General features: G+C 41.6%; 1 protein-coding gene across 5 annotated transcripts in view; it reads right to left on the reverse strand.

Moving 5' to 3' along the window:
• The window catches only part of LOC116325035 (BCL-6 corepressor-like), a 65,534-nt gene that overhangs the window by 22,511 nt on the left and 19,690 nt on the right, over positions 1 to 23,333 (reverse strand). For all 5 annotated transcript variants that reach the window (XM_039607219.1, XM_039607218.1, XM_039607217.1 and 2 more), the window contains 4 exons: positions 17,992 to 21,609; positions 10,267 to 10,522; positions 5,554 to 5,994; positions 5,240 to 5,467 (listed from right to left, as the gene is read on the reverse strand). In XM_039607219.1, coding sequence (XP_039463153.1) covers positions 5,240 to 5,467; positions 5,554 to 5,994; positions 10,267 to 10,522; positions 17,992 to 21,609 — 4,543 coding nt within the window. The remainder of the gene's footprint in view (positions 1 to 5,239; positions 5,468 to 5,553; positions 5,995 to 10,266; positions 10,523 to 17,991; positions 21,610 to 23,333) is intronic.

Here is a 23,333-nt window from a genome sequence, read left to right on the forward strand (position 1 = left end):
CTTCCATCTGCTGAATTATTTATCAGCCTGGACACACACAAACTCACACACACACAGACACACACACATTTTATTCACCTACGTACTCATTCTCTGTGAATAGGATTAACATATACAGCACATAATGAGGGCGCACGTGAATGTGTGAAGCTACTAAACAGGAATTTATCATTTACTGGAAGCTAGTTTGTGCAGACACACAAAATTAGAGACACATGTAAAGACCCACACACATACAGGGCTAATACTAAGTGTTTGTGTCTGTGCGAATCCCTCTGGATGTGTCGCAGTAAAACAGCTCCTCATTTTAATCATCAAACTGCAGCATTCATTGTTTTCTCAGGCATGACATGATCATTATCTGGAATCACTGGCCACGCCCCTCTTGCAAACACCTGGTGCTTTCAGGTGCGACTGTGCATATCGATCGATCGTGGAAGAAAATTCTACAGTGTTCCCCAAGTTCCATTATCTCAGCTGTAAAGATCAGTGAACTGAATAAAACTAGGATTGAATATAGTCTTTATAGAACAGAATGGAGATGGCTATCTTTCAATATAGTTCAAAGTACACCGTAAATAGTAATTTTCCTTCAAATGCCCAGGACCACACTCACTAGGAGAGCACACTGTTGCCTATAAATAATGTCACAACTGGTGACATTATCCCCAGGTCTAAAAAGTCATGAAATTGACCAACAAAGGTTTTTCTTGAGCTAGTGAAGAAGAAGAGCCTTACGAATAGAATTCAACCGGAGCGTTTCTATCACTTTGTATCTTCCTCACTTGGCTTCAGGTTACAATGAGAACTTTTTAGAGTTGGAGCTTTTCATCTTTTCACTTCTTTTGACACGATGAAGTAGTGGCTCTGCTCCAATTTCCCTCCCATTATCTGAACTCTCCAATGTATCTCATGGTGTTTTCACAACTTTGATATTTAGTCTGCTTTCCCCCTTGGCGCGGTTTGTTTGTGCAGGTGTGAACACAGTAATCGCACTGGGTCCAAAACAGCAGCACTGAGACCCTTTGCATGAGAGAATTACAAATGAAATGTTACCATTTAGGTTGCAAGTTTTTTTAAATATATTTTTTTGGCCTTTTTGACTGGCTTTATTGGATAAATACAGTGAATATAGACTGGAAAGCGGAGGGAAAGAGAGAGAGGATGACATGCAGCAAAGGGCCACGGGCCAGACCCAAACCCGGGCTGGCTGCTTTCAGCCATGCGGAACATGGTCGCTCGTTCATCCGACTGAGCCAAATCGGCACCCTGGTATGTTGCAAGTTTGAGCTAAAAATCTTACTTGTATGCTTTGCATTCTGGAATACTGAATTGTACTATGATGTACAAAGTTGTGTACGGGCCAGCAACTAGCTGTGAGATGAACATGAATTCTCAGTCTTCTCGGATACTTCAGAAGACTGCAATGTCTTCCTGTATTTACTTTTGTTGCTCCCAAACCAGACATCTCGGTAATGAGCGGACTGAACATTCTCACGCATTTTATTGTCATGTATTTTGGTTAACTTGGAGTTCACTCTGATTTTTCTCTGTGTGAAAACAACCCAAACCACATGAAAAAGCTACAAGGTTACAAACTCACCAACTAATTCAGACCAAAGTAAACAAACTATAGGTATGAAAACACCCTCAAAGAGAGATCCCAGATAAGGGTAGGGTGTCTGGTTGTCTGGTCTGGTACAACTCCCCTGTGGCTGTGAATGCAGCACTGGTCAATCTCATGGTCCACATTATCATCCTCTATAAACAAGATAAACTCTTTTGCTTGGGGCAGCAACTCTCCTGCATCATAGAAGAACTTATCTGCTCTTTTCCTGCAGAGAATTATGGACTCAGACCAGAAATGTTGACACTCATACTAGCTGCTTCATACTCTGCTGCAGACGTCCCAGCGTGTGTCAAAAGTATGTTCTAAGGGCTACAGAACCAGACCATCTGCAAAAATCAGATGCTATTCTGAAGTTCCCAAAATGGACACTCTCCACTTCCCAGCTATGCCTGATATCCTGTCCATGAATAACAGAAATGGCAACAAGGGACATCCTCTATGGAGTTTAACACCCACCAAGACATGCTTGATTTTATGTCAAGGCTTGCTTATACTGAGGTATAACCACAGGTAACTGTGACTCATGAAACCTGTAGTTATACAGTTAAGAGTACCTCTTACTTCACCTCAGGGAACCTGGAAAAAAATATTCTCCACATTTATAAGACACATGCAGACTTGATAGTCAAACTCCCATGATCCCATGGGTAAAGAGCTTTTCCACTGTTCCAGGGTGGAATTTTTTCGAGAAGGAAAAGAGGGTCCAAGCTTCCTTTTCAGCTTTCTCCAACAGGCTGAACAGTGTGTTACTATGACAATTGAATCACATATGAGGGAACCCTTTTTGCAAATGAGAACCACTATCTCTCCCAGCTACCTCATAGGTACTGTCCCAGATGTTCATGTATCCCTGAAAAGGTGTGTCAGTGAAGACTGCCCAACAATTTCTAGAGCTTTTAGGGGGAAACTTTTGCCCAGATATTCAGCAAGTTTTCAGTCTCTGCTTCCTTTGGTAAACTTGACCAACAGCAGTGTTGTTGCAGGAAGGAAGGAGCTTTTCAAAGTACCCCTTACACCACATGGCAGTATTCACAATGTGCACCAGCAACTCCCCGACCAAAAATACCAAGCCCTGCTTTCCCTTCCTGAGTTTCTGAATGGTTTGCTGGAACCTCTTTGAGGCCAACAAAAAGTCCTGTATAGCCTCTGTTTTTGTCACAGCAGCAGCCTTTCTAAACCCCAGGTATTGGTGGTTTTTCAGGAGTCCCCTGGCCCAACAAAATTTGAAAGTACTCTTTCTACAGCCTGATGGCTCCTATTACCACCAACAACCATTAGTGGTTTCTTAGGTTACCACCAAGATTCGCACCAATGACTGTCCTACGGGCTGCTTCTTAAATTGAGTATCATGGCCCAGTCAGATTCCATGTTACCCCATACATGCAGGAGTTCTTTTATGGCTTGAGTCTTGTTTAGAATGAGGCATTTTTCATAAAAACAATATTAGTTTATTTCGAATTTAATGACAGAAAGACATGTCAATAAAGTTGTGAAGTGCCTGAAAAATCATTGGTGCTATAAAGAAACAGTTGGAGGGGCATTGTTATTAAGTTAACTGACTACATATCATTAACACGACTGGGTATAAAAACAGCATCCATGAGAGGCATATTTCACCAATCTGTAAAGAATTGCAGTTATTAATAGTTTATTAATGTAAAATTGAAAAGAGTTGAAAATCCCTCATATAACATACACAATATCATCAAAAGATTCACTGAATTTGGAGGAATCTCTGTGTGTGAGGAAAAAGGCTTAAAATCAGTAATGAATGCTTCTGATCTTTGGGCTGTCAGGAAGCACTGCATTAAAAACAGGGATAATTCTGTCATGAAAACCACTTTATGGACTCAGGAACGCATCCAGAACTGGATAAACAGAGTTCACCGTGCCATCCACCATTGCAGGTTAAAGCTCTATCGTGCAAAGAAGCTTTATGTGAACATGATACAGAAATGGGCGAGAGCTCATTTAAAATTGAGGCAAAATGGAAAACTGTTCTGTGATCAGACACATTGAAATTGTTTTTTGTTTTTATTTAAACATGGAGCACACAGCATCCTCTGGACTAAAAGAAGGGGGACCATCTGGCTTGTTGTCAGTGCTCAGTTCAAAAGCCTGTGTCTCTGATGGGATGGTGGCATATTAGACCATCAGTGCTAAATGCAATAAACAAGTTTAGAGCAACATATGTTCCCATCTAGACAATGTCTTTATCTGAGAAGGCTTTGCATATATCTTCAAAGTGCTTTTAGTCATTGGTAAAGTTAATCTTCTGGACAACAAAAACTGACATAACTTCAGTATTTACAGATTCATCCATACAGAGAAACAATCAGTGTGAGCAAAATCCCTGCAGTGCATGCTTTGGTAAATATTAAACAACTGCTCAGAGCTAACACTGTGTTCACTCCCAGCAAACTCCAACAAGAGCAGAAAAGTAACCACAAGCGCCCAACGGGTGTTCAAATTAAACACCTAAATTATTTCATAAATCTGGTGTACCACAGGGTGCTCCATTTGGTCCATTCCTATTTTGATTTAAATGGATCACATTTAAATAAATGCTTTTAATTGTATCATCTTGACAAATGAAGTTCCTACAGCATTCAAATGTGCTGCATTTGAGTTTATTTAAATTAATTACGTGTTGGTCTGCAATAATTTCAACTTGTTTCTCCTAAAAAGTAACAGCTTTACAGACCTTGTTATTAGCATCATTAGCATGTTATAAATTTGCAGATTTTAGGCAAGCGCATGAAATCAGCAGAGACTTTGTAAATCAGATGCAGCAATACCACCACCACCACTAATGGCGAGTTTGGATATAATTGGATTTATTTGGTCTGAGTTAAAGTGAATTTGACATCCTGAAGAGAACAAGCAGAGACTGCGAGTGCCACTCCGAGCAGCCTTCAACAAACAGAGCAAGAAGACGAGGAGGAGGAGGCTGCTAACACATTCCCTATGTATTACTGCGAGTGTGACAGCTCCATCTGGGAGATGTTAGACGGCTATTAGCACGCCACGAGGCCGCACGGGTTCATACACACACAGATTTACACACACGCTCACATACACATACGTCGTTGGTGTTATTCCACTCATGTGCTCCGGCAATCACAGAAAGAGGAAAAAGAGCGGTGAGGGAGAGATGAGAGGGGGTGGAGGAGGAAATGGAGAGGTGGAGGACTGATGACAGCAGAGAGACGCAGAGAGAGATTTCATCAGCACGAGCAGCAACAGCAGCAGAGCTTTCTGCTCTGAACCCACAGCTCTGCCTTCAGAATAAAAGCTGTTAGAGGTCTGCCGCTGACACAGAAATGTGTGCCTCGTGCAGCGTGGGTTAGAAGTGTGGTTTAATTAGTGAAACAAGTCCAAATCATCATGAGGCTTGACATGGGCTGTCAGCTTGTAGATATGTCTCTACTCGTGTCTAAACACATTTTATTCTTTAGTTTCCAGTTTCACAATACATTAAATTTTTTTATTGTTCTTTAGTCCGATCCTGAATACATGTAGAATCATCACTGTGAGGCAAAGCGTCAATCCAAAAGCTTAAAATCAAGAAATGAAGCAAAGTTTAAAGAGCAAAATCTGAGGGTTTACCTCTCGTGCCATCCCTCCTCATAAACGTGGGCTCACACCAGCCTTCGCTGATGTCTGACCTCGCCCTGATGGATGGGACATCTGTTCTGAACTTCCTGTTGGCCTCTGCTGATCTCTGGCCAGTGGGAAGCCATTGGTTGAACTCCCCGGGTAGGCGGGGCTTGTTGAGCCGAAGGCCATTCAACTCGATGCAGACCTTCAGCTTCTTCACGTCTTCCAGAGATGCCTCTGTAATCAAGACCAGTGAGTCAGTAGGAGAAGAATCCAGCATCCCAACACAAAATCACAGACATGAAGACTTTCTGAATTCTTACCGTTTGTGAATTTGGCTTTCTTGCTCAGATTTTCCGTCCCCTCCTCCACCTCCATCTCCTCCTCTCTGTCCTCCTCCCTCCCTCTCTTCAGCCGGCTGTTTATGATGCTGCTCTGATGGAAAGGCTCAAGGCTGAAGATACGCCGCCGACTTATCTCCATATTCAGATTCGAACCTGTGAGGCCTGGGCTGGACATCAGGGTGGAGGTGTTTCCCTGAAACAGTCCTCTGGATGGGGGGAAAAACCTTTGTTGTTGTTCGTTCTGTGAACCAAAACTAGTGTTCTCTGTCTTTTTCTCCTGACCAGTTCCTCTTTCATGTTCATTCTTTTTCTCTTTCTCCATAAAGCCATCATTCTTCTCCTTGGGGATGGGAAGGTTGTCGGAGTTGCAACAAAGTGGCAAGACAGGGAGGTGGTTGTGAGGGCAGGGAGAGTGTAAACCTGCATGAAAAACAAAAAAACAAACAAAAAATGTACACCTTAGTTTAACACCACTATTCATGTACAGGGCCTGAATCTTAAAATGACCTCCTTTTAACCACTGAGGTAAGACACTAACTACTCCAAACACATTGGCATAATTTGTAATAGTTTCAAGACACTGATTTCAATAAGTGATTTAAAGAAGAAGAAGAAGAATGCACAGAAAAAACAAACAGCTAAGATTTGTGGTGGTACTCCATAAGCCAAATGAAAATAGTTGCATTCAGTGCCAACAGACTTTGCATTATTAGTTACAACCAAAGACAAAGACAGTTAGAGCTATGCATTCAGGTTGGTCAACTGGAGACAACTGTTGTCAGTCGGTTAGTATTATTTCCAGTTGTTTCTGGGGTGTTTTTTGCCATTTTACTTTGGAAATTTTATGACCTGCCTCTTACGAAATGTGACTTGGTAAATTGATCTAAAAAAACTCAACTGACACCATGCACTAAAAACTGGAAGTTAGACTTAGGCGATATTACAGTATATGTGTTCTTGTTGCTCTTGACTGAACCAAAACCTACACAGCTGTGTGCCCTCATCATTTAACAGCATATGTTAGCCCAACTTCCTTTATTTATAGGCTGCAAGCAGAGGAGTCCTTCATCTTGCAGCTTAATTTCAGGGGTTTAGCCAGCTGCTTTCTTATAATTTTATTTGAAACATTTTTCATCTTCCCCTGGAGACCACCACCACCGACCCAGATGGCATCCAGGACCTTCTGAAAAACCAGGGAAAAATTATGCCTTAACCTCATCTTCACCCTCAAGTGTCCTGATTTACCTTTTGCTTGTTTTTTGTCCCCATAAGGAAGCTGAGTCCTCACAAAGTGAGCAATACAAACACAGCTGCTTTCTGTTTTTCCGCTGAGCGGATCAAAGACAGGCGCCTTATACTCTCCCTCATCTTTTATGTCTCTCGCTCACTCTTTCCATCTTTATCTTCACATTTTCTCTTCTTCACCTCATTCCTTTCTTTCTCTCTTCTGTCATCTTTTTTATTCTTCTTTCATCCTTTCTTTAATCATCCCGCCTCCCTATCTTTCTCCCTCCATATATTCCCATGCTCTCTCTTCTTTGAATCATCTGACTTGCCCTGCTTCCCGTTGCTTCCAGGCACATTATGCGCTATGGCAACGGGCCATCAAAGCAATCGTCATGGAAACGTTGTTGTCTGGCTGCGTGCACTAAAGACCGCCGCTTAGCACGCACACAGAGAATAAAACTGCCCTGAGAGCAGCAGCGGCAGATTTGAGCAACTCTTGATTTTCCCGAAAAGTTTTTAAGTTGCTGATTTGAATTTTGTCAAAAAATACTTTCAATGTTTCTGAGATCCTTTGATTAGTTTAGGATTTCATTAAAAATCTTTTTTTGCAGCAGAGGTCAGCAATAATCAGACATAAAATCCCCCCCAAAAAAGTTGCCATATGTAAGGCAACACTATCATTCAAATGGAAAATGTTTGTATTCAAGGAAATGATTATTACACAGTCACAAAGTCAGATATATTTATAAGTCATCCAAAAAACAAACAAACATTGGCTTCTCCTAATCCTAAAATGTAATCCCACATAGCCTATAAAGCAATAAAAGCACAACTGTATCACCTTTCTCACAAAGCCAGCAAAACTGAAAATGCAGTAAGGCAGTAAAAGCACAACAGTATATAGATGTTCACCGGTCTTTTATTTATTTGCTCTGTAGAAGCATGAGAATGAACTTGTGTGACAGATTGAGAGATACTGGCTGGAGATAGTGGGGGTCACGTCAACATGTTGCACTGGTTCTGAAACCAATCTCCTAGAGAGGGAATGGAGAGGGGATTTCCAAGGCTGAGAAGCAGCTACAAAGGGCAGGTTCACCTTTATTCCCTATGCGGGTGAGGGAACAAGCTCTGACTATTGTTTCACTTGTGTGTCAAACAACAGTCAGGAGTACCTGACCTTTACACAGTTCTTGGGTTGGGTGCTGGAGAGCGCACAATAGGTGATGACGGTAAAACCTGGAGGGGTTAGATTTGGAGAAACAGCAGATGTGAACATGAGTGGTCTTCTGTGCTAACCACAGATGTACAAAACAAACACGGTGTTCATGCATACGAGTGTTCATCAATACACACGGCACCAAGACACCTTTGGCTGCACATCGATAATCAATACTGTAATAGAATAATTGGCTTTGCATGGCTGGGCCCCTCGGATGAAGACAGGAGAAGAGCTGACAGCCGATTGCAACCTGGTGATGATTTGCATCAAGTAACAATGGTGGAGGAGGATGCTGGAGAGGCCTGGTGTGCCCAGTTGTGTAGGGAGGATACATTGTACGTGTCTAGCAGAAGTCGTGGTCCAGAAGATCTTCAAATCATACCAGAACATCAGAGACCAGCAACACCGAGTCCAAACAGGCCACGTCTGCCTCTATGTTGCTAGGGTCTGTAGCAAGGTGGTAGTTGCTTTATGTAGCAGAAACCCCCAAACCCAATTAGGGACACCACAAGTTAAAAATGAGTCCTATCAAACTTATCTTGTGGGGCTCTGGAAGAAGCTGACTACTACCAGCATACCAAGTGGAAAGTTGCTCTAGCAGTAGCTGAAGCAAATACATGGTTATGGAAGAAGTGGGGATCAGGTAGAGGACTTGGTTGTAAGGGCAGAAGTTGTTGGTTGCTGAAGTTTTCAAAGCACTCCTCTCTGGCAGGCCCCTGGGACTGGATGATATTTGCCCTGAGGTCCTTAAAGCTCTGGCTGATGTGGGTTTTTCCTGGGTGACATGCTTGAAGCTGCGAGCGTACATTTGCTTACATTCCTCAGGTGTTCTGTCCGAGTGTGCTTTGGGAGAATAGGGTATCTGGCTCACTTAAAGGGCTTATAAGTTCCCTGTTCAGAGTGTCAGACTTGTTGCTGGTGGATAAGGAGAACACTCCATACTTATAACACAACCACAGTTTTGCAGAGCCTTTGCAGAGCCTACCACGTTCCCTTTGTAACTGTCTGACACTGTTATCGGCATTCATACTTTTCTTCTCCTCACCCCTATCCATTTGGGGTAGATGGCTGTCCTGGTCTGAGCCTGGTTCTGCTGGCGGTGTTTTCCTATTGAAAAGGAGTTTTTCCTTCACACCGTTGCCAATTATTAAAGATTTTTGTAGGTTTTTTCACTTCTTTGTACATTCCTTCTAGGACTTTGCTTACATATGTGAGTCTTTATATTGAGACAATGACTATACTCTTACCGATAAATAAATTGTAAAAAAAACCTGCTAAAATGTTGAAAATGCTCAGGAGGAATCTACGGCACTGGTCAGGTCAATCACAATAGTCGGGGCCTGCACCAGCGCAGTGTGTAGTTACGTTTTAACAAAGACGAACTTTAGGATATGTTGTAGGGTTTCAGAGGGGCGTGTGGTTACAATGTATCTACAGTGCAGCTTTAACACAGAAGTAAAAATCCCATGTAATTTTACACTGCAAACAAAATAACATAAACTGCTATATATGTAGAATTATCTGAAGCAAAAAAAAAAAAAAAAAAAACTGACAGTAGGTTAAAATTTCTTAAATCCAACATAAAAATCCAGCCATGAGTAACACAACTGAACCTTAAAATGTCTCAGATTTCAGCCTGTGGAGCTGTGACCTGCTAGAAATTCAAGTTAAAAATGACTTAAAGTGGATCATCACAGTCAGACTTGTTTGGTTAGTTTGAAAAACTCATTGAAACGAGCCAAAACCGACCACCTTCAAAACACCTACTGAATGATCCTGAAATAACGTGTTGGGACTTTTTTTGTTTTTAGCAGCGTGAACTGAGCGTGAAACAAAACAAATCGGGACTCTGCGCTTAAAACTTTTACTTTTAAAAATGTGGAAGAGAAACCGCTGATGGTTTGCGTGTGCGACTGAACGGGCACGCTTGGCTTTCTAGAGAAAATGAGGGCAGCGGTTCGCTCAGTTTAAAAGGAGAGAAGTGCACCCAGAGTTCAAATGTGTGCGTGTATGTGAGATACACACACACAAACGGACACACACACACACAGATGGAGAGAGAGCACAAAAAGGAGAGAAAGAGACAAAGAAATTGAGCGACTTCAAGCGAGTGAGATCAACTGGGGAAAAAAAAGGCGTGTGTTTTTATGTCTTTGTGTGTCTGTGATGTGTGCATGTGCATGTGCGTCTGTGTGCGTGTGCATGTGTGTGCGTCATCCTGCAGAACTCTCCGGAAATCCTCTTACCTCTCGGAGCCTCGGCAGCGGCTGCAGTGGGAGTTCTTCCTCCTCCCCCTCCTTGCCTCCCCTCACTCTGCTGGCAGCGTTCCCAACCTGCCTCATCTTTCTTCTTCTCCCCCTCCTCCTCCTCTTTTTCTTCTTTTTCTCCCTGCTGGCCTTCTGCCAGCTCCTTCTCCACTTCTTCTTCATCTCCTTCTCCTCCTCCTCCTCTGTCTCCCTCTTTCTCTTTCAGCTCCAGCTCAGAGAAGCGAAGCATGGCACGCTGAGAAAAACAGAAAAGCACATATGAGAGTTTGCGTCGGTCGAGCCTGAAACACGAGAAAGTGTCAGCATGTTGCTTTAGCCTGGAGGCGTTTGGACCCTCTTGACCTTCATTACACATCTTAGATTTATTATTTCCCCAGAAACCAACCAGCACTCCTAAAGCTGGATGGATCAGTACATTAATTAGTCCACTTATTATAATTGATTTAGCCAAGAGACAGCAGCTTATTCAATGAAACAAACAAACACATGAAAAAAAACAAAAAACAAGTGAGCTCAATAAAAAATGAAGGATAGAGGACCAGTTAAAAATTTTGAGATTGATCAAGCAGCAAAGTCTGGAGATAAAAAAAAGTTCATTTCATAAATGTCCACATTTATGAAATGAACTTGTTTACAGCTTAATACAACGACTGTGTTGGTCTCTGTAGCTAATGTTCTCCTTTCTAACAACTGTACTCAAAGTTTGCCTTCTTAGGGATGTGGCCTCTTTGACTGACAGGTGGGTGGCGACACAGGTGGCTCTAGCTGCTCAGCTATCTGGAGTCCCTGAATGGGACCCCTGGACTATCTAACCAATGATGCAGCCGCTGTGTGGTTAACTGTACTAACAGAGAAGAAGACTGAGCTCCAGTTTTTGATTTTACTTCACACTAAGTTGAAGGTATCTGTGTTTGTGTGTGTGTGATGCTTCCATACGGACTGTAGATGCAGCTTGCAAAACAAACCGCTTGGTATGAGGTGAAAAATTACAACTTGACCTTCTCATCCAAAGATGGTCATTTCTGGCTTCAGAAAACCAACATGGCAACAAAGTAAACGTTAAAGTAAGGTTGATGCTTTAAAAAGTAGAGTCACAAAGAATCTTTTACATAGAGTTTATGCAGTACATGCATGAGTTGATACCTGAGTTTTTAGAACCCTGGGCTCTTAATGTAAAGCATCATCCACACACGGTGAAGCAACATGGCAACCAGAGACATAAGAAAGTCAATGACATTTATTGACTTTTAGTGATAATGAAGGAAACATTTGCTGGCGTTGGATTGGTCTAGAGTTAAACTGTTCATTAAGTTACACAATTAAAGCGGACACCAATAAGTGCTAAGGATACCGCCAATATATGACTGGGTAGTAAATACGTTAGCGGGTTACCTAGGCAACCAGATTGAAACCCTGTGTGGACGGGGGTTTAGGCCCATCAAAACTGGAGTCATGCAGTGTTACTGTTTTGTTTCCATGTGAATATACAAAACCAAACAACCAGTACAGCACAGGTTTGATCTGTTTTCCTTGTTTTCAGTAATACATATTATTAAATGTAAACATTTCAGGAGTTTCAAATGAGGTAACTAAAAATAAAAGTGATCCCTATGAACCCAAAGCTGTGGTACTTTCAATATTGACCAGCTAACGAGCACTCGGTGCTAGCCCCAGGCAAGCATCCATGAGCTGGCCAATCAGAAGAAAGTGAACTTTTAATGAGGGCTTTAAGACACAGGACCCTAAATGGTTCATGTAATATGGAGTGTGAACTGAGGAGATACATAAGGGGCTAGTATACAATACATGCGGATTATTCTGAACTATCATTCAGAGTTACTGCAGTGGGTCCAAAAATAAAGCACAGTGCTGAAAATGAGCACAACAGGCCCATATATCTGCTTTTAAATGATGCCATCTGCAAATGATTTGAATACCAGTTTCAGGGAAAATGTATTTCCCTGAAACTACAAACAAGTGCATCTTGGTATACAAATTTACGCAAGTGATGTTCAGGTAACATAATGAGCCCGCTAGAGGTTAGAGGTTTGTTTACTTGACAAATCTTAATCTTTTTAGATTTTGGGTCACCTTCCAGCTCTCAGAAAGAAGAGCTTCTGCTTTTGAACTGGATCCTGTTCACATTTGGTATTTGACCTCTTTCAGTCAATATTTGTAGGATTGGTCCCTAAAAAAGAATCAGCATTTGGTCGCCATCACCTTCCCTTCTCGGCCTCTAACTCCGGACTTTCAGTGATCCTCACAGGCGGCGGCAGCTGTCAGCCAGAGGTACTCACCTCTGTTTCTCTGTGGCAGCTGGAGCCTCGAGAAGCTTCATGATTTCACTGCCTCAGAACACAAACACACCACAAATCCTAAACACTCAGAAGTCGCTCTGTGACCCCTCGACTCTGCTGCTTTGAAAGGTAAAAAATACTCCCTGCTGGCATTGCAACAGACAAACGCAGAGAAATATGTGAAGCTGCTCCAAACAAACAGTGAACAGGTGCTGCTGGGATGAAGTCCAGAAAACAGCATCATAGTTTGGAGAATCTTTCTTTCCTTCAAACAATCAACCAAAGGCAGCAAATTTAATGCATTTCTGTAAAATAACTGCATATGCTGTTAGTGACCCATCATTTATGACCAATTAAAGTACACTCACACTTTGATTCCTTTCAGGAAGCTTCAAACGACACAAAGTCCCTCAGTTCTTCTCCTCCTCACAATCTGTCAGATTGGTTTTGGGATCACAGTTTGCTTGAAACTTTTAGCATTTACACCTCAACTCCTTTCAGCATGTTCATCTCTTTTCATTTTTAGTTTTTTTAAACTTCATCTAACCTCTTTCACCTCTAACACTTTCAAACTCAGCGCAATGATTTTGAATTTAGGGTTTTTAAAATCAGTTCATTCATTCATTTGAACTATGGATTAACAGTTCTTTTTGATAAAATCATAGTTCAGTGATCATATTTATGTATATGTCTGTCTCAACTTGGGCTTGTTTAACGTCACCTGTACATAACTTAATGGTCACCAAAATTTTTATCCCTGCGTATTGTGTGACAGAATTTTATTTGAGTCACTACAAAATACAGAATAAGGACTTTGAAAAACACTGAAATCCTAGCAAAAAATCTATTGGGTGGGTTTTTGGTAGGTTTCCTGATGGTGATGCCTCCTTTCCTGTTCCAACATGAACAGGAAAGGAGGCATCACCAACCTGTTCCTGCAAAATTGGGGGCATGCAGTTGTCTAAAATGTCTTGGTATGCTGAAGCATTAAGACATTTCTTTCACTGGAACGAATAAGTCCTTTTCCACTAGTGCCTACTTGGCTTGATTCGATGCAGCTTGACTCAGTTTTGGTCGTTTTCTATTTCAGTGCAGTCACACAAGTACTGTTCTCTTAGCAACCACCAAACCCAGACTTGTCCATTAGATTGCCAGACCGTTTGATTTGTCACGCCAGAGAACACTTTTCCACTGCTCTGGAGTCCAGTGGGAGTGTGTTTTACACCACTGCATCCACTTGGAAACCCATTCCATGAAGGTCTCTGCCACTGTTCTTGAGCAAATCTGAAGGTCACATGAAGTTTGGAGGTCTGACTCTTCAGAAAGTTGGCAAGCTCTGCACTCTATGTGCTTCAGCATCTGCTGAGCCTGCTGTGTGAGTACTTAACTCCAAATTTTATTTTCTTTACATGATCAGATTTTCTTATTTACTGATTATTACATAAAGTCCTGTAATGTAAAGTTTTTATTGCCTTTAAAGAGCTATTAATGGGATTAATAGTTTTTTTTCTGTGCTTAAAAGCAATTTGTCATTTGAGATTCTTTTAAAGACAGAGTTTCATGGCCATGTTAATAATAAAAAAAGAGACCTCGGCTTACTTTATTGCTTAAATTCTAACCATTGGCGAGCTTTCTTGCAGTGCTCATCTCAAAAATCGCTTTATATTCCTTAAGTATTTTAATATCGCCTGCCTCTCCCCATTCACTGTTACCGATGTCTTTTCAGATGCTCTTGTTTAGGATATTCTGTAGGCACCAGCACGTGATATTTTCTTTCAGATTTTAAATATTTGTCACTCCTGTTATCTGCTCTGTTACCTGAACTAAGATATCTAAACAAATCAAGAAACCTCCAATCATGTCTGAAAGACATTTTGTTATGATCCTAAAGAAGAAGATGCATGTTTACAGCTTACATCCCAAGATGCACCACACTCATTTCTGAAAGCCTCATCTTTGGTTTTACAGGCTGGTTATGCCCTTACTAACCATTGGTGCCTGCTCCCCTGATCCGCTGCCTGACATCCTGGTATTAGTCACTCACCTCACTCTGCCCTGACCGCAAACCCATTTTAAAAATTAATGGCCCGTGAAACGATCTACAAATCCATCCAACGCTGCCGCCCAGAGCTGAGAGCACCCAGGGGCGTAGGAGCAAAAATGTGAGTTAATTTGAGCATCACCAGCACCCTCCTTCAGGAGCCACGACTGACTGAGCAAACAGCTTTGATCAGGGAATAAACAGACGGACAGGAATCACCCGGAAAACACATGAAAACATGGAGCCCAACATGAAGAATCAGTGTAACAATAAGCATGCATGTGCAACAGTAAATGGCTAAATGTAATATTGTGTAATTAGTTTATCTGGTGTCTGGGTTTCAAGTGTCAGCTGAAAAAAAAAAAAGTTAAAAGAATTTTACTGAAAACACAAGACCCTGAAGTTGTTGTGTATCCTTGTGGACCTGTTGGTTTAATGCTAAACTCAACACTGTAATTAATGAAGAAAGGAACACAAAGAGACACAAAATCAACAGAAAGAGGTTAAAAATGACCATAAAGAAATAAAAAAAGACCAGAAAATGGCACAAAATGAAATGGACAGAAAATGATCAGAAAGCGATGCAAAATGATCACAAAGAGATAAAAAAAATGAAAATGAAAGGCAAAATGTAAAAAAGATATAAAATGACAACAAAGACAAAGAGAGATAAAGCACAGAGATGAAAAAGGACCACAAAAAGGCAGAAAATGACCATAAAACAAAGAGACATCAAATGATGACAAATTTAGGCAAATTGACCACAAGACACAATGACAAAATGAAGAGATTCAAAAACCTTATAAAAAAAAAGGCAGAATTACCATGAGGACATATAAAATGACAACAAAGATGAAAAAGTACTACAAAGATACAGAAAATGAACAGAACGAGATAAAAAGGACCACAAAAAGAAAATGACCATAAGACGGTATAATGACCATAACAGAAAGAGTTAGAAAGTAGCCACAAAGAAAAGATGGAATAAAGACTGTAACAAGATACAAAGTGGCTACAAGCAGATGCAAAAAGACATTCAAGAGATCCAGAATGATGAAAAAGATAGAGGATGGAAAATGTCCATAAAAAGATACAAAACAACCACAAAAGATACAAATGTCTAGAAAGAGACCTAAAACCACAACAAATAGATTTAACAGAAGTGTGGTGCTTTTTGCTCTCAACCTTTCGTCTCACTATCTATTCGCCTGAATGTGGATATATATCTGAAATCTAACATGTTAATTAAAGAAATATTCATCATGTTAGTTTAGACAGCTAATATTTTATTTTGTGTCCAAAATAATTCAATAGCTTTACATCAGCAGTAATGTAAAGTATAGGCTTTCTAAAGCTGCCTGTCTGGAAATGTACTTCATTTATTCATTTAGCAGCTTCCATCAGTAAATGAAAAAATAACAACAAAAAATTTAAAGAAGTCAAAGCTAATCTGGGACTGCAGGAGGAAGGACTTCTTAGGAAAAAAAACCCAAAACAAAACACTGAATTCATCCTCTTCCATCTACTGAGAGGAGGATGAAGAGGAGGAGGTGAAGGAGGAACAAAGACCAGAAAGAACAGAAAGCAAAAATGATGTTCAGAGAGAAAGATGAAGAGAAAAAATAGAAAAAGCCAAGATAAACATATAAAAATAGAGACAGAAAGGAAGAAAGAACGCAAAAGAGACTTCTTCCTTCCTTCCTTCCTTCCTTCCCAGTTTGGGGAAAAAACCATCAGGTTAACAGTCGCCTGGAGCCACAGAGTCGCTGAGTTATCCTAACTCGACCTCAGCTCGACCCCAAATATCAGCAGGCAGAAAAAAAAAGAGAGGAGGAGTAGGCAGCCGTTCTCCTCCTAAATACCTCCTCATATCCAACCACTCTTCACTGCAGATTCAAAAAAACCTCCTCTCCCGATTTACCGTTAAAATCCCATGTTATGTCTGCTAAGTCTGTTGTTGACATTCTAGGTTGTTTTTCTTTGTATGGTTGGATTAGATCTGAACACTCTATGATCAGGATTAACAATAAAAAAACAGAAGCATTAACAATACACTCTGGCCCTGTGAGCGCAGCTGAAAGTGCTGATTTCTTTAAATGCAGACCAAAAATCCATCAGCTGAGGCTAACTTTAAGGTTGTGGCTTATAATTGCTTTTTAAAGCAACATTTTACTGTTTCTGCCTTACTTACCTCCTCTGTTACTGCCACATCATTGAATAAATTCAAAATATTTTTCACTCATTAGCCACCTCATATAAGCCCATATTTACATTCAGTTTTTGTACATTGAGTCCTGTATAAACAGGATTTAAGTGATTTGACTGTGCATGAAAGCAAAAGAAACAACCAACAATGAAAATGAACTTTAGACTCAGTCGGAGGGTTTTAGTTGTTCAGACACCTGCAAACTGTGATTCTATCCAAATGTTCATGTCCTTAACTGTCCATCACTTCCACAATTGGCGTTTAAAACTGCTGATGCTATGCTGTGGTTGTTTTGTTTTTTTCTTATTGAACAATCAGGTGATAAATCAAAACCGCAACTCAAAGACCAGCGGTCTGCAGCATATGCTGAGATTCACTCCTCCTACGTAGTAGCCACAACAATCACAGCATTCTCTTTTTACTCCTCCTGCAACTTCCAAAGATAATTTGTAGGTGGGAAGCTAGTGAGGGACCGCATTCTCAGAGAAAACCAATTCCTGCTTCCTCCTACAAATATCTCCTTGGCTGTGCATCAGCAGGCAAAACTGACACATATGTTCATGTTTAATTTCTTAATAAAACCCAGAAACACCACAACAGTTGAGTTAAAAGCTGCATTCCAACCATATTGTAGCCAAAATGTCAAAGCAACTTTAAGCCACATATGAATGTTCATAAAAACCCATGATAAGGGTTTTTGATGCATGCTCAATCATCCAGGTAAGGAAATCTCAATTTTTTTAGGGTTATCGTAATGTTATAACTGGACAAGAAATTATTGAAATGACCTTCTTTCAGGCACAACTTATTATTTGGTAAATGTTCTCAGTCTCCTGTGCATTTCCCTGCTCCAGGACTTTATTAGATAATGTTATTTTTTAAAAAGTAACCCTGGTTTAAAATACTTTTTCCATGTTTACAAGAAGCCTCACACTGTGGAATTGGACCTCAGTGAATGGGGAGTCTGTTTCCTTTCAGTGAGTGTGACTTAAATTACCTTAATGAACAGTAAGCTGAAAAATCAATATCAGAAAACAAACCCAAACAGGCAGCAGTGGTGTAATGATAGCACACCAGACCACCAAAGAAAATCTGATTTGCTCTCTCTGTCTCACCATACCATCATTGAATAACGAAGGGATGAGGACATGATGCCTTACCTGAAGTGCTCTCTGTTCTCTGCTCAGCTTGCTCGAGTCAGCGTAAAGCTCTGTGGTCACACATTTGAATCGGTCTCCCACGTAGCCAGATGAATTGGCAATGCGTTTGGTGAGGCCAGAGAGACGGGATTTGCTGTGACCATCCTCTTCATCTGCCAGAGGATCCACGCAGTCTTGCATGTTGAACTCCTTCTCATTTCCACAGCTAATGGTAGAGGAAAGGTCTTTGTTAACTAACAGCTCCAGCATTGGATCCGCTGGCATCGTGTTCAGACCTTCACTGGTTGGTGAAAGGTGTTGACAGGTTGGGCCCTGGGTAAAACTATTTCCATATGTGGGAACCCTGAGGGTGTTGCTTGCACCGGCTGTTTGGCAATTTCCAGAAGGCTGGCTCTTAGAGAGGGATCTTCCATAACTCTGACTACTAAACTTTCCAAATGCAGGAGCTCTGGGATTAGCATTTGATTGTACTGCATTGCAGTTTTCACCATGAGGGCTGTTGCTCCTGTAGCTTGTAGGCATAGAGTTAACATTTTCACGAGTTGGGCTGCTGAAAAGTTTGGGTTCAAAAGTTGGCGCCCTGACAGTCAGATTTCTGCAGCATGGCCCAACAAAATTTCTAAAATTTGGACTGTTTGCATCTCCGTTACTTGATGAGGGGCCTCTCGGGTTGCTGTTGGCATATAGTTGGGGTCGGAAGTTTATGGCTCCTCCAGGTGATGGCCTGGAATTAAAACTTCTGCATGCTGGAACCGGAGGACTGAAGCCTCGACTACTCTGTCCCGTACTGCTGTAAACGGGACTTTCTGATTGAGTGCTGCCATGGTGAGCTGAGCTCTTTGGGCTCATTGTACTGACTACTCCCATGCTGTTGTTTGAACTAGTACAATCACTAGAACTACTTTCTCTGCTTCCAGGAACCAAAGAGCTTATGTTTCTGGAAGGGCTTTGCTGAGGTTGAATATTTTTACTGCTTGAAACTTCTGATCTAACCTCACTTGTAACACTTTTCCCACAACCAGTAGCATTCAACGTTTGATTCCCAGCACCAGCAGAGGCTCCAGTTTTACATTTTCTAGAAAACTGCTGTGGAGACGTTCGGGCACATCGCATTGTCTCCTCCTCTGGGATATCTGGTAATGGACTAATTGCCTCTTCCTCCTCCTCCTCTGGGATTTCCACTGTGCTTTCCTGACCAGTAGGAGGAGGTGAGGAAGAAGTGTGATGAGAAGTGTGGGATAGTGAAACTAGTCTCTGCTCTGTACCTTGAGTTGAAAGGATGCCTTTTGGAGGACCTGGCTCTGTTTCTTTGATTTGTACATGTTTGGAGAAATCTTCTGTTCTGGTAGATGTGGAGCCACAATTACTGGTGGAAAAATCATCTTCTGCCTCATCATGCACCAAGTCAATGCAAACTATATCATCTCTTACGGCAGACAGGCCTTTACCTGAGGCCTTGGACTTGTCTTTCTCATTGTCACGTGTGCGTGAGCTGTCAACATCTGACTTTTCTGAAGTCCAGAGTTTATCCTGGCTCTTGGACCTGATCTCCAGCTGTTCTTTGCTTGTAAGACTTGAATAATTTGAAACTGGAGTTGAGGTAATCTCTTGGGAATTTGGATATGAATGAACTCCATATGGGAGGCCGTGTCTTGGTGGAATGTTAGATGAGTAAAAGCTGCTGCTACCGAGTAATAGTGGATGCGGGTAAACATGTCCTTTACTTGCTATTGACAGTCGCTGCATGGATATATTTTCTGCAACTGAGTACGGGACATAGCGATTAGTATAACCTAAGCCAGGAGGAAGATAGGAATCACTATACATCTGGCTGGAGCCATTTCCATTTTCCAAACGAAATGGCTGCTGATGCTTAGTCTGGCTCTCTTTAACCTCTTGCTTAGAAGAAGTTAAGATTTGCTTTCCAGAGTGAGTTTCCCCTTTGCTGTTTGGAGGGACTTTGTCGGAGTCAGTAGGTGGGACTTGTGGCCACCCAACTTTGGTGTTTAAAGAAGGAGATGCTGCAGAAGGTTGCCCTCCTGAGGCAGTACTGGAAATACTGGCTAACTCAACTCTCTTAGAGCCAGGTGAGCCAGGAGGGTGCTGTTGGTGAAGAGTATTGTCCACACTTCGGTTTTTCATAGACTGAGAGCCTCTGCTGTGGTCAGAGATGACAGCAGAGGAAGGACCTGGAGCAGCCCAGCTGGAGCCTGTAGTGCTGATCATTTCAGGATGATCTGGAGTCTTAGCTGATGTGCTAACAGGTCGGGTTAAACTCTCTTTGAGCTGTTGGTCTTGACTGGTTAACAGCTTGTAATGAGATGGTGGTACATATCCCAACTTGGCCAAGGCCTCTAATCTGGTTGGGAATCCACTTGGAAACCCTTCCATCTCTTTAGCAGACAAATCCAAAGGTTTTTCTCTGGGGGTTTTGGCAGCCTTATGAGGTCCTACTCTGTCCAGTGATGTCTTTGCAGGTGATATACACTTTTCTTTATTACTGCAGTCAGAGGTGACATCTTTGGTTTTACTGCTGCCTGAGTGTATAGGGGAGGAGCGCTCAGAGCTCATGTAAAAAGGGTGACACACTGAAAGTGAGGTTGAGGATAAGGAAGTGCTTCTGCTAAGGGACTTTTGGAGTTCTGCAGAACTGTTGCTGAGATGGTGGGGTGCTGGAAGTGAGGAAGAAGGAAGGGTAACTGGGGATGACTCTAAGGCATCAGTACCAGCTGAGCTGGAAACATGGGTGCTACTATTTCCACCAGTAGTTTTGCTCAGAGTATTTTTGGTAGAAGTGGTCTGAGTGGACTTTCCACCACTGCTGCTGCTACTCTCATGTTGTCGCTCTGTATGGTGAACAACGTGAGCTTGGGTTTCCTGATGAATCTGAGGACTGGTGCTGAAGGCAGAGGGTTCTTGATGTACCTGAGAACCAACACCCTGCAATGTCTTGTCCTGGCAGTGGGGTAATGGTGAAAGTACTGTAGAAGCTGGGGTGGCTGTAGAAATCCTTATTGGAGGGCCTAGTGGAGAAGAGATATGGGCCGGTAAATAAGGAGGCAGGTAGAAAAGTCTCTCCTCTCCAGGCGTGCTGTTCCCAAGCCTAGAGGCACACAAAGATTGATATGCCAGCTGTTGGTGGATGAAGGGTGGCTGCTGAGACAGGAATGAGGCCTTGTATGCCATGTCCAGGAAGGGGTACATTGTAGCATCGGTATAGGGGCTGATCCAAGGTAGTCTAAGAAAGCTACTGGTACCATTCAAGCCCAGCTCCGGCTGTTTGTCACTGGATCCAACTCTGCGGTCCAAGCCCAAGCCATCACCTCCTGCAGCAGGAACAAGTAAAGGTTTCTGCAGTCCTGGTGCTGGGTTTTTATACAGTCCAACATATCCATTTGCAGATTTCTGGCCTTCAAGCAGGGATACATCTGGTTTATACAGGAGATCATAGCCAAGTGGCAGCGAGGTACCAGGCTCCTGGGGCTTCTCAGAAGACAGAGGATGGATGCCAGGATAAAAAATTCCTCCATGGGGGCGAAGGTTTTCCCCCACCAGAGCATTGCGGTCAATACTAAGGGCAGCTAACGGGTTCATCCTGCGAGCTGCACTGGCATCCACCTGTAACAGTGTCAGAGAAAATAATGAATAACTGTATTCTTTTGTAAAATCCTCAAGAACTGTTTTCTACAATAATCATTAATTCTGACTAACAGAAAGTCAGAAAAACTTTCATGCACAAAAAAGGCAACATCCTTTCTGATTCTCAGATTGATACAGAAAATGCTAAGAATACTAGCAAATCTTTATATTTGAGTCAGGAAACAGTTTTTGGTATTTTTGCTAAACGAAATAGTTCTTTTTCTTTTCTTATCTTTTTTTTTAAAAGCCAAAACAAATTCTTTCTGCAAACAGTGTCTGTGTGTGCAGCTTTTAATCAACTTAACGTTTTCTACAATTAAGTGATCCAAAAACCACTTCTAAACTACTAAAAACTTTTTATTACAAGGTTTTCTCGATATGACATTTAGCGATATGAAATTTTATGTTATAATATTTTGCGATCCATTTCTTCATACGACATTTTGCAATGTGATGCAGCACATTGTGAAGCATTTAGTTGATACAATATTTTGTGATGACATTTTGTGATTTAACTTTTCATGATATGACATTTTGCAATATGAGATTCCGCAGTGCATTTAATGGTTATGTTTTATGATATGACATTTTGTGACATGAAATTACAATATGACTTTTGCTGAACTCTTAAGACTAAGTATCCGACACTGTCAGCTGGATGTTAGTGGGCTCTGCAGTGCAGGCTATTCTCCCTTTAGTACAGTACATACTCTGAAATATATGGTTAAGCACCACATGGTTAAATTCGCCCTTCAAGGACAAACAGGAATGAAGAGAGGAAAAAAGAATTTTGTCTATTTAGGGGATCTCAACTGCAGGACATAAAGCCTGTGATTTCATTTTCCTGTCATGGAGAAAAATAAGAGCACTCTTTCCTTTTATTTATTTATTTTAGTATTCCTGGATGGCATACGACGCCCGGAGCTACTCTTTCACTCTCTCTCTCGGCAGATCCAGGAAACAGAGAGATGAAAAAAAGAGAGGAGGCAGGGGGTGAGAGGGAAGAGCCAGAGAGAGAGGGAGGAAAGAGGAAATGCTATAAACAAAGAGAGGGCAAGAGACAAAGGGAAAGCATGGCAGAAAAAGAGAGAGAGTCAGGGAGCGCAATATTGAAAGAAAAAAAGCAGCCTAATTGAATTTCCTGTCACACGGCGTGGTGAACCATCTCTGATTGGCTATCAGCCGCAGGGCCATTAGGAAATTATCCAGACAGCTGGGTTGCCGCCTGAGATGAGAAGGAGGAGGCAGAGATCCTTCACTCGCTCTGTTTTTTAAGGCACCGAGAAAGGAGAATGGTAAAGACTGAAAAGTGTAGCTAAAGGAAAATCAGGGTTAGAAAGCAGCTCGGAACAAAAATTAAACCAGGTAAATCAGGTATTTATTTATTATAGTTAGACGATAACAGATCTATTTTCAAATTGCCATTAATTTCAAAAATCCTTGTGAAAGTTGTCACTCATCTTCTCCTTCAGCTGATTGAGGGAAACAGTGTGTTTGATAGATTCCAATCTCGAACCGATGAAGCTACAGCATTGAAACAGCGTACCTGAAAATCACTAATGATATATTTACTTTTATCTGAGGGCATAAGAATATAATATTCCATTTTAGTTCCTTAGTTCCATTTTAGGCTCATTTGAAGCCGTTTAACATGTTAGTTTTATTAACAGATTACAGAATTGGGGTGGCAAGAATGTCACTGT

This window comes from Oreochromis aureus, linkage group 23, assembly GCF_013358895.1.
Source record: "Oreochromis aureus strain Israel breed Guangdong linkage group 23, ZZ_aureus, whole genome shotgun sequence".
Taxonomy (NCBI): domain Eukaryota; kingdom Metazoa; phylum Chordata; class Actinopteri; order Cichliformes; family Cichlidae; genus Oreochromis; species Oreochromis aureus.